General features: G+C 43.2%; 1 protein-coding gene across 5 annotated transcripts; it reads right to left on the minus strand.

The window, feature by feature from the left end:
• Positions 1-195: 195 nt before the first annotated feature.
• On the minus strand, positions 196-13,349 carry LOC108934420 (myotubularin-like). Of its 5 annotated transcripts, XM_018752216.2 has the most exons (15): positions 13,290-13,349; positions 11,038-11,132; positions 8,965-9,037; positions 8,608-8,702; positions 8,389-8,499; positions 8,199-8,300; positions 7,917-8,000; positions 7,456-7,605; positions 7,143-7,331; positions 6,856-7,041; positions 6,524-6,727; positions 6,039-6,131; positions 5,759-5,872; positions 5,227-5,403; positions 196-3,203 (listed from the first exon to the last, which is right to left on the minus strand). In XM_018752216.2, exons 2-15 carry the CDS (start codon positions 11,098-11,100, stop codon positions 3,030-3,032), a joined length of 1,815 nt encoding a protein of 604 aa, XP_018607732.2. In that variant the 5' UTR covers positions 11,101-11,132; positions 13,290-13,349; the 3' UTR covers positions 196-3,029. The 5 variants fall into 5 exon arrangements, with proteins under 5 accessions (XP_018607732.2, XP_018607734.2, XP_018607733.2 ...); XM_018752218.2 differs by lacking the exon at positions 11,038-11,132 and having other exon boundaries at positions 13,290-13,344; XM_018752217.2 differs by lacking the exon at positions 13,290-13,349 and having other exon boundaries at positions 11,038-11,649.
• Positions 13,350-14,550: the final 1,201 nt, after the last annotated feature.

Below are 14,550 nucleotides of genomic sequence, written 5' to 3' on the forward strand. Positions count from 1 at the left end.
GCGCAGAGCGGCAGGAGTCGTCAGCTCCCCCTCGCCCCGTTTTCTGGAGCCTTCCGTGAGAAGCGGGTCCCGCCGCGTCCGACGCACAGCGATCCTTCAGATTCGTGTCCCTGTCGGTGCGTTTATTATTGGGTCGACGCTTTCGCTGGCAGTCGAAGAAGTCGGCATAGCGCAAAAGTGACAAACCAAACTGAGTGACAGGTCTGCATTAATCTAGCAAGATTTTATTCCCTTATTACAAAACAAAAACAAAACACCTTTTTTGCTTTTAACAAAAGTCTCCTTCGGGTATTCAATGAGAAAACGTGGTTTCGGGGTAGAGAAAGTAGTGCAAGTCGCCGGAATCAATCGCCTTCTCTCATTGCCCGTTTCTCTCTAAGAAAATCCATACACATGCTTCAAGCTGCCTATCAACCAGTTTTTTTTTCTTAAAAAATTAATAAATTAATAAAATCGCACATCTATTGCTTTCCTGGTATAAATGAAATGTTACCAAATACTCCTGTACGGCCGGTATTCCTGAAAATGGACCAAAAAAAAAACCTTCACCGTTGTCTCTACAAAGAAAAACGAATATATGAACGTTACATCATGTGTCTGCAGAATGAACTTTGCAGGACAATCATCAGGCTTACATGGACCTAGAGGAACTGAACAGATCTTGTGGCGGATTTGAACCCGTCCTCAGCAGAACGAGTCCAGGAGGCAGCGATGCTGAATGCAGTTGTCCAGCTTTATACCGGCCCGACAACTAAAGTGCAATTCAGGAAGCTACACACATGCCTGACGTTTAGGATCTTGAGTCCAACTTGGATCCAATACAATCCTTACAGTTCAATTTATGATAATATATAACTGTCCTATTCTCAGATCCATAGAGTCTTCCAGGCCATAAAGTAATAAAGTTGTCTGAACTCTTTAAATTAATCAGCACTATTTACATCCATAAGAGCTAGCCAAATAACCGTGCAGTTTATACACATACCAGGACGCTGCCTTTAAAAACGTCAGTCCTACATAAGAGAGGAAAAAGAAGGGAGGAAGGGGAAGAGGGGGGAAAAAAAAAAAAAAAAAAACTGTAGAACATGTCTCGAATGTGGCATCCAGTGAACTTCAACTCAGCTGGAGTCCACAGATCGAGTGGCATCGTGTGACTGGCATTCTATCCTCTATCCTCTATGCCCTATGGCCTGAAAAACTGTGACACTTCAGCGTGCCATGTGCTCGCTCACAAAGCAAGGAACTCTAACAGCCACCAGGGAAAGGAAAACCTACAGAAGAAAAGGCTTCTGCAACTTACAATTCATTAAACATTGTTACTTTTTTATAAAACCACCAAGCTTTACACTAAATAAAATACTTTACAATACTGTATAACTTTAAACAGTAAAATAGGCATTTTGAGGTAATTACAGTTAATGTACTTGTACAAAGTAAAAACTTTTCTGTAAAACAGCTTAAAGTCTTCTGTTGCTTCTCTCTGCTGCTTCACTTTATCTCCTCATTGAGGCCAAAGTGTTGAAATGGAGCTTTTCAGAGCAGCAACAGGTATCTGCAGTCCAACAAGGGCAAGGCTGTACTTCACCCTGTAAACTGTCAGTCAAATGACCATCTTTTCTGCCTTGCTTAATTGCTAAGAAGGTGCATAAAGAGAAGCTGAGTGACTACAGACACCCATCCCTGACCAGAGTTGAAAAAAATGCAGTAAAAACACTTGAGACAACGGTGGTCGCAGCTGACGCTCTAGTCAGAGTATTACAACATCTCCATACAAAGTGTCCATCTGAAGGAGCCTCAGACAGTCAAGGCACAAAACTGGTCAAGATTCATTACCTGCTCAACTGGCCCGGGAGGGGGCGGGGGCAGTGCATTCACCCCTTTTTTTTTTTTTTTTTTAAAAAAAAAAATACACACACTTCATGATCATCACCATTTTCAACATCCTCAGTGAAACACAAGATATCTACAGTACAATTCTATTCTCAGTTCCACAATTCACACTGAAACCCTTTGTAACTACAGACTATACACAAGATGCTTAAGGCTATAATTAAGAAAAGCTCCCAGGACTTAAAATTGGAAATACGCTGAAAACAAAATTTAACTAAAATAACTGAAACCTGACAAGTATCAGCAGTCAGTGAGCACTGGCTCCAAAGAAAGGGGCTGCTGGTCAAAATGAAACATTTTTAAATTTAAAAGGAAAAAAAAAAAAAAAAAAAAAAAAAAGTCGTTTCGTTAAATAGTGCACTTCAGTGCATCCAACAAGCGATGGCACTGAAAGACAAAATAATGAGACTGTTTTAAAGGGTTAACAAACCCTTAACATCTTTCACTGGGCAATTCAATTAAACCCTGGTTTGCATTTCAGTCAAACATTACTGTCAGTTATAATTACAATGTGGTATAGCTCTACATTTTCAAGGATACTCCTTTTGATTTTGCAGACTCACTTCTGAATTATGAGACCATACCCTGCACATCCACAATCCTTGCTCCCACCTCAGAGGATACTTTGTGAACATTTGCCCTAATCAGTCCAGTTTAACCTGGATTTGAAACACTACTTATGTCATTTTCGGGCATAACTAGCATTGCGTGACGTGTCAAAACAAAATACTGTAATAATGCTGCAATGAAAATAAACTTTATAAAATACACTTTTCTGTCCCTTGAATGATCCATGTGTCCTTCCTCCAACCTCGTGTCAATGGCCCACAACCTCCTCTTTGGCTTAGGGAAGACACGGTGACATCAAGCAGCAGGCTGAAAAACTGCTGGACTCCAGATGAGGTCAGGAGAAAGTCCTGCTCTTTCCGCAAAGCACGTGGAGAGCAATGCGCTTTTCCCCATTAGGTTGTCTCAAATTGACACACACGTGTGTTTAAGGCTTCTCCGTTGATGTTGTGAAGGCCGTTCAGTGATTTATTGCATCATCATTTTATTACTATCATAACTATCGCAGCGTCCTTGTAATCATTATTAATCACGTTACTATGTACAAACCCTGGGGAGGAGGCAGAGTGCTGTTAGAAGGGCGTCTGCAGGTGTGTGACTCGCTGTGAAGGGGTGCTGGGGGAGGGGGCCGTGCTGTTGGACAGGTGTGAAGTAGAGTCTGAGAGCTGCAGCTCCTCCAGCTTCCTCAGGTACTGCTCCTTAAGGGCCAGCAGCTCCTTGTATCGCTGCTCCATTGGGCTGTGCTGCTGTCACCGAGGAGGGGTGTATGGGGGGGAGACAGACACACAAGTGTTTAAATTTAATCATTAAAAAAGCCACAATGAGCCCATGCAGATGCACACACAAAGATGCTGCTTCTGTTCATAAATACATACAGAGTGCATGGGAATATTAATGTTACTCTCGTCAACTTTTTGTAGAATTATGTAACTATAGCCATTTTTTTTGACAACTCTGGTCAAATAATTGTTTGGGAAACTTATTAAGGTAAGTGCCACAACCCAGCTGGATAAAATACCACAAGGGAAACTGCTATTCTGCCCTTGAGAAATGCACTTAAAGTTTGCTTCCATAAAGACCGAGAAATGGGTAAAGCATGGCTTTCGTTAAAAGCATCCGATAGCTACTTGCACACCATGATTAGTACACATAGTAAATAAAAGTACTACTCTTTCAGCAGAGCCATAAATAAATGTCCTGCACGGGAAACTCTTGTAAGCTTTTACAAATGTGATGTGCAAGTTAATATTTAAAGTGTAACTGGTAAAGCGCTTTTCTAGAATAAGAAACCCCACACATGGGGCTGCTTTGGCACCAAGACTGACAAACTGCAGTGTGTGATATCTAACAGGTCTCAGTAAGATTGGACTCCAGAGTTGGTGGGACTGGACATCTCCTTGAGCAGAAACAGGCTGCAGAACTAGCGTATGCAGAGCCACAAAGAGGGGGAGCATTTTCTGCTCTGGTAAGCCTGGCTGCTGATGCCGTGTGAGGATTCCCCACGGATCAGCCCTGGAGCAGAACGGCAACACAAGGAGGCCTTAAGGGTGCAAGACCCAAAACACCGTGCTGACAGCCTGTGGGCTCTTCAAAGCAGGCCTGCGCTTTCAGCTCATACACAGCAGCCTCTACTGCGAGCAGGGTTTCAGTGGACCTGAACAGTTAAGCACTCCACCGAAAGTGATTTTCGCAGTCTCTCTGTCCACCTCACGCTGATGGATAGCTATAGTTAAAAAGGGAAAGCGGTGCGCGTGCACACACGCGCACACACACACACACACACACACACACACACAAGCTTGAGGAACAGTTCCATAAAGGCACTGACCCTAAACACTCCTGAGGTCAGTATGTTAACACAGCCTCTGAAGACTGAAAAATACTGGTGATTCTGGTCATGGGTGGAACGTGACATGGACCAGAAACAGCCACAGTCCATCTGTGTGATTAATATATGGAAGAACCTGGTCTTACTCTTAAACTGTAATTTGCTGTGCTGCATTGCAGAATAATAATATGGAGATTAAAAGTATAGTAACATTTCTACACCATTAAAGCCCATTTTACAATAAGACCTCATTTTAACTGAGGTACAACCCCTTTCTCTAGTTATGATGGTCAGTGAATTGTAATAATCAAACCTAATTCAAAAATTGAAAGTGCACATAGACTAGAATTAAAAAGACCTTATTTACATTTCATAGCATGAATTATTTCACTACAAGTTGGACAGTTTCATTCACCCAAAGTCTATAAATTTACTATCTGCTATCTATAAAATAACCACATTCCAAATGAAAAATGTATACACCTTCACTGAAGTCTTTTTTCAACACTAGCAAGGGGGAAAATATTTCATTCACTTGATAACTTTGTTTTAATCTTTTCTTTAATTTCTCCCCATGTATCTAGCTTTGCGAACAAGCACAAAGTCAGATGACCAATCCTGAGCAGCTTCTGGCTTGAGGAATTTTATATCATTGGGTTTTTTTATGCTTAGCATCTTTTCAACACTCAGCACCACATATCTATGACTGCAGCGTAAATGGCACTTCATCTTTCTGTTAAGTAACCGGAGCGAAGTCAGCAATTCAAATTTCTGCAGCAGCGGTTAGTACTGTTGCGTACTGATTTTATAACGATCACTTTAGTCATTTTGTGGAGAAGGACCAGCAGTGGTAAACGACAGAGCTGTAAAATGCAAATGTGGTCCTGACTTGTTGAACCGAGCAGGTGAGTGCTGGAGCTACAGATCTGCCCTTTCCTCACCTGCTGCCGGATGCGGGGGTTCCACCGGATGTAGTAGGACACCCACAGCTCGAGGTGCCTCATGCTGGCCACTGGGTACAGCACATGCACAAACTCCACTGTATAGAAAGGGTTAATGTAGGAAGCCCTGTCACTGTTGATGAATGACCAGAGGGACACAGTCTTCATCTTGACCTCCTGAAGAGCAGACAAAGACAAGATACACATGTAAAGCAGGCAAACTACACCACTCTGTATGCACCTTCACACAGGCTGAAAATGAACGCAAATTAGGTGCCTTGCCAGTTTTAGCATAGGTATATCCTTTTTCTGTCTCTGCAAAGTGAAACACTTGGAGTAAGCACCGCTTTTTACACACTCCAGGTCAGACAGCTGAAATGTGTGATAAGACCCAGAGCAACTATATGATAAGAAGGGTGCCATCACTTCACACGCTAGCTACATTTCTCAGCTTATTTCAACTTCCGCCCTCCCATTCATGGAGCTCACACACACATGTATACATATGCAGAGTTGGCAGTGGGCTCCTTACATTGGCATCTCGGGCACTCTCGCAGTTGTAGAGGAAAGTGCCAAAGCGACAGCTGTACAAGTGGTCCAGCACCGCCACCAGGAGGCGTTCATTGAATTCGAAGGCCGTGGGGAACTGAAGGATTAGGGACAGGTGGTGAGGCAAGTGACCACACTACACGATGTATGCCTTAGATCTGTGGATGTGTTACTTTAGAGCAATGTGCGCAGCTGATAAGAGTGAAAAAACACAGAGTACGGTTCAACACGGTCAACTGATACCGTAAGGTCCAATAAATTACCTGCTTGGTCATCTGCCACACGCAGTCGATGAACTGCAGGAAGATGGGCGACCGATCTGCATCTGCATGGTTTTTATCACCATGACCAATTCTCTGCACGTGCACACACAAAGGGTAAACCATAACAATCCACCTGAACTCTTAATCCTTTTGACTTCTCATTCTCTCTTGCGATGCAGATGTATGCAGGTGCAATTTTCTGCAAAATTATTGTTCAGACATTTTTAATTCAAGAAGCAAACAATTTGTTTCAAACATTTTGATTTCGCTTGAAGTGAATTCAAGAAGGAATAAAAAAAATTAAATTTGTATGCTTCTGAAGCTTTGAAAAGTTCAAAACATTAACATTACTCCGAAAAAGTACTGTCAATCATAAACAGTTTTCCACAGCTCATTTTCCAAATTGCTAACCAGAGGAAAAAAAATGGGTAGCAGCAAAAATCTGTAGGAGCAGAAGCCAGTGCAAACATGGTATCTGTACTCACTGACGCAAACTTGTGTCCGAAGCTGATCCACTCCTTCTCCAGCAGCACCTGAAAGCCCCTGAACGTGCGGTAGTAGCTGTCTAACATCAGCATGGCAAGGGAGGTGAGCTGTGCTGTGCGGTCCCACCCATCGCTGCAGTGCACCACCACCGAGCTTCCTGTTGAGATCTTGTCTGCCACTTGGATGGCTCCCGACAGCACCAGCTGGGAATGAGGAGTGAGTAAGGACTTAAACTAAATAATCAGTAATACACAGTACAGATGATTAAGTGTAAGACTCATACGATTGTGAAGGTGAAGAACTGGCAACGGAGGGGCTGCCAGCATGTTACCTTGATGTGCTCCAGCCAGTGTGTAGACTCTAAACTGGACAGCCAATGGGACTCCTCCACATTGGGATAGACAATGTCCTTCAGCTTCTTCAAAGACTCTCTCATTACATGAATGTTGTGAATGTCCAAAAACACCAGCTCGGCATTCTGGTATGCATCTTCACCCTCATACCCACCACCTGTGGCCTGGAAACCAAACCCAAGGGTGACAATGTGGTTAGTACAACCACTAACTTAGATCATCAAAACAACGATGAATAGGCCATTTAACATCAGAAGTAGACTACCTTGTTGGCAACAGCATTGACATTGGGCCGTGCATCAAAGATGGTGAGCTTGCTTGTCATTTTATTGGTGGCCCGGATGATATCCAGGTAGCGCTCATCGTCTCGGTTACGCTTCCCACTCATCCCCACCAGGGGCTGGCTACAGCGTGTGATCACAGCCTGGTTCTCAGGGTGGATCCATGACAACACCTGCACACCAAGACAGTGAAAACCTTGAGGAAAGTAAGGGGAGAGGAGGAGAACAAAAGCAGAGGGGGCAGGAAGGCTGTACCGATCCAAAACATGACATAAAATTTGAAATGCAGAGGCTCACAGGGATTCTGCCACGAGAGCGGAAGGTGGCTACTTTGCGCAGGTCTTCATCAGAAGCGCTGTACGGGACCACCAGGATGGTGGGATAGGTGTCACATAGCTCATAGTTATTGTTCAGGAAGGTGATCCTCCACTGGTCATTTGGCAAGCCCTGGCAGGACACAACACTTGGTGAGAAGGGGAAGGAGACTAGAAATGTGAAAGCGGAAGAAGTGAAAGACATTCAAGCAAAAGATACAAAAAAAGCAGAAGATGTGGGGAGAGGAATAAGAAAAATACCACTTAATATGGAACAGGAACACCTTAAGGAGGGGGATAGCAGGTGTTTTTTTAAGACTGTTACCAAGAAGGGGGAACAACACTGTTTCACTGCTGTAATCCCCAGCTGGTCAACATAATAACAGAAAACAACAACTGAAGAAATATAATAAATCTGGAAACATTTAAAAGACTTCTGTTAACCTGTCGCCTGAACTCCTGAACAGGGTTGTAAACAGTCCATCCATTTTCCTGATACTTCTCCTGGCTCAGGAAGGCAAAAAGTTGCTAGAAAGAGAAGTATCCCACATGATAGTCACACAAATGTAGAAGCCCTTTTCATGCAACGGCTGGTAAAGGTTAATGACCATGTCCAGAATATGCATTTAATGAAAGAGACAACATATACTGAGCAGAAGATTAATTAACTGGATTCATGAAAGGCTAATGATTCTCAACACAGAACTGGGGAAGGAGAAAACTAACCAAGCCATGGGACAGGGGGAAGGCATATCGAAACAGAATGTCAAAAATATCTCTCCTGCTGTGGCCTTCTTGCTTCAAAGCAAATCGCAGGTTCCTCATGTCCTACATAGAACATAAAGAAACATTAAAGACTGCCCTGAAAAAAAAGTCTAGACTCTTTTCAGTTTACTATGACGCTGTTGTCCTGCACCTTGCATGTGATGTCAAGTCCATATGAATTCTCTCCTCGACTCGATGCCCCGCCCATCTTCTCTACTCGACTTATAACACCCAACGGCACATTGAGAGTCACTGCAGGATCCTTCATAACACAAAAACAATAGACAAAGAAAAACATGGTGACTACTGAACATCCAAATCTGCAGCTACAATTGCTGAACTGGAAAAAAAGGGCAGAAGGAACTCCTACCACATCCACGCTTCTGAAAAAAAGTCTGTAGTTGGTGATGAACACTCTCCCTTTCACTGGGCCATTGAAGGGGCAGATATATATGATGTCTTTGTCTGTTGGGGGGGAAGAAGAAAAAAAAAAAAAAAAAAAAAAGTGTGGACAGGGAGTCTCAGATTTCCATATTCAAACCCCCAAACAGAATCAGTCAGTCACACACACCATGCATGATAACCAAATCCTATTTGCTCAAACCTTGCATCTAGCCATTTTCTCCGAAGGGTGTGAGAAACCTCATCTGCTCTCAGCTCCCCATATTTTAATTTTCAACCACTGTCTAACAGCTGAAGAAAGGTGTACACAGTGAGAAACACTTACCAATCACTCTCTCCTCCCCAGGTAGCAGGGGGACATCTGCAAGAAGCTCCATTTTTAGGCTCTCATTGGATGCCTGAAAACAGAGAAAAATGCTTTGCTTAGTTGAAGCATTAAATACAAAGCAACTTTCAATTTCAGCCATTTATACAGTTGGATCTTTTACTAGAAAAATTCACTTGGGGTACCAAGGTAAGACCAGGACTTGAACTAGCAATACTTATGTCACAATCAGCATCCACTGACAAGGATGCCATCTCCGACCATGTGTAAATATTTTAAAGAAATATGGGAAGAAAAAAAGGTGTTCTTACACAACTGTATAGCATAAAACTAAACATTACACTTGATTGCGGCACCTCCAAACACATAGGCATCCTATGCTCAGCAACACAACTAACTAAGGATTACACATGATGTTGTTGGACAAGAGTATGAGCTGAATGAATAAAACATTTCTTCAGTTATTCTATGAAGATTCAGATGGGCCTAAAGGGAAGAAAGACAATAGCAGAAACATACAACTTTAACATTACAGCCACTTGAACCACAAACCAAGGGATAGCAAGTCAGTGAACCCACTCATTCACAGGTCAAATGCTTTCTCATTGAATGCTAACTTATGGAAGAATGATATAACAGCTGTGGTGGAGCAGTGGGTTGGACCAGGTCCTGCTCTCTGGTGGGTCTGGGGTTCAAGTCCTGCTTGGGGTGCCTTGCGACGGACTGGCGTCCCGTCCCGGGTGGGTCCCCTCCAGCCTTACGCCCTGAGTTGCCAGGTTAGGCTCCCGTGACCCCGTATGGGACAAGCGGTTCAGAAAATGTGTGTGTGATGCAACAGCCTTTCGTAACTGTGTCATTACTCTTATTTTACTTAGAGTCATTGTCCATATACATTCATCTAAATATATATCCCATCGCTTATGTTACACAGAAAAACACCGCATTACTTTCAAAAATGCCTAGCAATGTGCTGAGCATGTCGCCACTTACTGTCCTAGAGCTATTTTCCAACACGGTCAATGGTCAACGAAGTGTAAAGCGTGCGTGAGTGCTGAGCACAGTGGTGCAGAATAAAGTGACTACATAGGGACTGAGCAGGGTACTCATGGGTGATGAGCTGCTCTTTGACTCCTCAGATGATTAATGGACAGCCTGCGGTGGGTCACGCAGGCAGGACTGCAACAGCGCGTGGCAGTTCACAATGGATTCATATGTGCAGCCATGTGTGGAAGAGAGAAGGAGAAAGAACGCATTAAAGCCCCAACAAAACAAAGGCACTGGATGGAAACTGAGGAACCTTACAGCTTAACATGTCTGTCCCAGCTAAGCGTGTACTTCTCATAGCGAGTCCAGTCACACACCACAGATTCAGCTCAAGATCAAGGAAATACAACAGAGCAGTACAATCCCATCCAACAACGACATGAGCTTTTCTGTCTGTGTGCTCATTTTGCCCACATTTAACTGTTTAACACCTATGGACAGAATCTCACATTCTCTGACTAGTACGGCAAATGTTTGGAAAGTGTTAAGCACTGGAGAAAATGAAATCACAAACAAACATGCAATTTTATTGGACCCTGACCCATTAATGACCAGTAAAAGATGTGTACTGTACGAGTTTCTGTTGTTATGAGAAGACATTAAAAAAAAAGCACAGCTGTTAACAGTACCTCACGATCATGTAATCTTAATGTGGGAGTGAATTACATAACATCAGTAGGCTACAAAATTGTTGCCCTCATTCCCCTTAACACTGTTTTCATCTTCAAGTAAAAAAAATCATACAACAGACAATGACATTTTAATATAATCAATAACACAGACTGAGAAATAATAAACATTTCATTTAGGTAAAGAAAAAGTAATACTGTACACAGTATTCCCTGGCTACATGCTGTATGGCATTTATTTCACATTAAACACAAAGTGCACAGTGTGTAAACCTTTGTTTGACCAGTTTCATAATAACTGAAATGATACAAGGCACAATCAACGGCAATGCACGCATGGGTCAGCCACTCACACAAAAGCCAACTTCCCTTGAATAAAAGTGATAAGCATAAGCCTTACATTTCGACTGGAGCTGTTTTCCAATGGGTTTGAATTGTATACTGGTATAGAAGCTGAAGCCATAGCGCAAGGTTTTCTCCAAAGGACACTTCCAGCTAAAGAAACAACAAGGATAAAGTGTGAAACAAGTCAAACACCTCTTACGGGAAAATAAAACGGACAGCTCCAGCACACAGGGGAACAAAAACGATGGTTTCCGCAAAGAAAAGTCCACATGAAGCTCCCATAAACTGATGTCTCATTTCCATTCACAAGAAGCAAACCAATAGCAGATGTGGCTGATGGTTAACTGACACAAGGGCGCTGGTGTTGGGACAAAAAGCGGTTCTCCATGCGAGAGGTGAATGAAGAAGACTGAACAACTGAAGACATAACACACCCAAAACTTTCTTTTCCCCGTTGTTCATATTTTTCATATGTTTTTCAAACACATTCAAGAAGAAGCTGCCTACATTGACAGACATCAGTAAGAAACCAAAGGTCCAATTACCAAGATGCTACCGACCACATCATGTCGAGTGAAATGGCTTTGGGGTCAGGATTTATCAACTAGCAGTGCGCGCGCACGCACACGCACAGATTCTAACAATATCCTTTACAAACAGACCTCAGCAAAATACATTTTCACCTTTAACTGACACTTTTCTCCAAAGACACTTACAATGTTAGGCTGCTTACAATTATTTACTCATTTACATAGCTGGGTAATTTTACTGGAGCAATTTAGGGTAAGTACCTTGCTCAAGGGTACTACAGCTGGAGGTGGGATTTGAACCTGTGACCAATGAAACAGTGATTAAACAAAGCAATGAAGAGATCACTTTACACCTTGTAATGTGCCATTTAAACAGATTAAAGTGCACTTCTGTAAGAAAATATCATGTGTGATTTCATGAGACTCGCTGCACACATTCACAAAAAGAATTCCTTCCTCCACCTCCCATAAAGCCGGACATACAGGAGATAGGACTACACAACTAGGATTAAGACGGAGGAGACAGCATGTCTTTGGAGCATCTCCGCCAATGACGCGCACCTCAGTTTCTTAAGTTGATTTGTTTCATCTGCAAATATCTGTCTAGATGAAGGTGAACATTATTAACTAGCACAGCAGGTCATGCAGCTGTGAGGGCTGCTGCTTTGCCATCCAGAAGTCCCTGGTTTGAACACACATTCCTGCTCCAGTACTTTCACCTGGAACAGTAAAATAGCCATATAGTGTCAGTGCATACATTGTCATAAAGATGCAGAATACCAATAAATAATTTACAGGTCTGTTGTGAAGGTGGCCATATGATCAAGGAAGGAGGATAAAGGGGGGAGGAGAGAGAGAAGGAGAAAAAAAAAAAAAAAAAAGTAAATCATAGGGTTACTTTTTGCTTCAGCTGAAAAATGACTGGAAATAATAAACGAGGCATGAAATTCAGTCACACTCTATTATTAGTTTAATAATAGCAATAATGACTCGAGTGCAGCAGCACTGACAGGTAAGCTGAGGGACGGCAGGTGAGTGTGAGCGGCGCCGAAACAGCGACTTCCCACACACACACACACAGTGACACACACACACACACACACACTCCAGCGAGTCCGAACAGCTGTGACAGACACAGACAGACAGGACTGAGGACGCAGTAGCTCATCATCGGCCAGCAGAGTTGACACCGATCCGATCTCTCAGAAAGAAAGTGGAGGCTCTACAACAACAACAACAACAACAACAACAACACAACAGCCTCTTGAAGTTCACTGACACTTGACTGTTTGCGCGGCCGAGCAACAAGAAGAAGAAGAACAACTCAACTCTGTAGTCTGTCAACTTGGGAAACACAGGACTCAGGAGCAGCGAGTCGTACTCGGACTGAGCAAAGTCAAGACAAGTGCAACTTTTGCTAAAGTTCAGCGCGCGCAAACACACGCAATAAACTCAGTCAATTAGTAGAACTACAGCCCCCGACGAACCTTTCCGTGAATAGAACGAGTAACCGTCCCAGCTGGACAGTTAGCTACATGCTAACCTGCTAGCCGCTCGCTGGCGCGCGCACTCAGACTCACTCACTCACTCACTCCGGACAGCCTCATGATTAATACGGGAGCAGGAAATCACACTTGGGCCCATCGAACTGACGACTAACTCCTCGTTCTCTTTCGGGCTGTATACTCATAAGAGGCACGCGCAGTACAGTGATACTTTCTGGGATCGACACCGGGGATCCCTGACCAGCAGTTAGACTGAGAAACCTTCGACTTACCCAGAAACTACTACGCGACGGCTCGCTCCTGACGGCTTCCTACGTCTGTTTTCTCACGGCCGCGGAGCTCGAGCGTCGGTCGGTGTCATGTGACTGGTCCGAGGCTGCCATTGGCTCCCTGGAACTCGAATGCCGAAAGGCCCTCTGGTATATGAAGTCTTTCACAAGTTGTTATTTTTATCAAAGTAATGCAATGCAGTAGCCACTTTAAAACAAGAACAAGCGCGACATTCGTTTATATGCCTGTCTTCTGTACGATATTTTCGGTAGACCATGATGCCAGTGCCCTTTAATAAATAAACGAATTTAAGTTAAGCTATTTACATGAATGATTATTTGCATAATGACACACACATACGCAATATTTTTCCACTCATGTCATACTCATATATATTGTGAATGGTCCATGGATGTAAAACTTTGATTCGCCGGTCAAAGCAAAGGCACAAGGTTTGAAAACTGAAATGCAGTTTTGTGTAATTGCTGGATCATGAGAATCAAATGTTAAAGAATGGGTTGGTTCATCTGCTTCCACACCTGTGTTTATTGAATTGAATTGAAATGAATTGAATTGATTGAATACTTTATAGTTTATTGGCTATTTTACTGCTGTGCAATACAACGAAATTATAGTGGTATCCCTGAGTTCGATTACTAGATGGTAACAGCAGTTTCCGTTGAGTTTTCCTGACATTTCACACCACCTCATGTTTTGCTGAGACCCTGCGATGTAAGAGCTGTGAAATCTAATTTATGTCACTTGGCAGTGACACTCAGTGCGTAGATGTCCAGAAGCCCATCCTGACAGCTCGTCCACATTTGATGGCAGCTTCCTGGCAGCCAAAGGGTCAACAGTAATTTACACTCATGTCTAAACACTGGACTTGAAAAGCCTGGATCACTGGTCAATAGCAAATAGTAATACTACAGTAAATAGTCAAAGAGAGAGAGCAGTGGAGGGCCTTGTTACAGTCGCATGGGGAATTTCGTCGGGAGCTCCGCTGCCTACGATTGTGAACGCAGGTCACTTCAGCAGCTCTGTGTAATTTAGGAGAATCGTGCATCAATCGCACCGCGTTTCGTCATCTCTGCCATTTCCACCAGGACATCATTTGGCTGCTCAGATGACATTTTTGTCCAGAGCGTCACAACATTTAGTCAGTTTATCCAGTTGGCTATTCTATTTCTAATGTCACACTGGAGATTCCAAAGCAGCAGGAAACTTCCAGAAGTCAAAGGTGCAGCCTTTCCGTGACCTTTA

The sequence above is a fragment of the Scleropages formosus genome, chromosome 4 (assembly GCF_900964775.1).
Source record: "Scleropages formosus chromosome 4, fSclFor1.1, whole genome shotgun sequence".
NCBI classification, from domain to species: Eukaryota; Metazoa; Chordata; class Actinopteri; order Osteoglossiformes; family Osteoglossidae; genus Scleropages; species Scleropages formosus.

Excerpts from the sequence above, each read along its gene's own strand:
- LOC108934420 (XM_018752214.2), bottom strand. The coding sequence starts at position 9,106 with ATGGCTGAAATTGAAAGTTGCTTTGTATTTAATGCTTCAACTAAGCAA. Across the intron at positions 8,301-8,388 it reads GACTTGACATCACATGCAAG|GACATGAGGAACCTGCGATT; the intron begins GTGCAGGACAAC and ends TGTTCTATGTAG. Across the intron at positions 5,873-6,038 it reads TGTGGCAGATGACCAAGCAG|TTCCCCACGGCCTTCGAATT; the intron begins GTAATTTATTGG and ends CTAATCCTTCAG.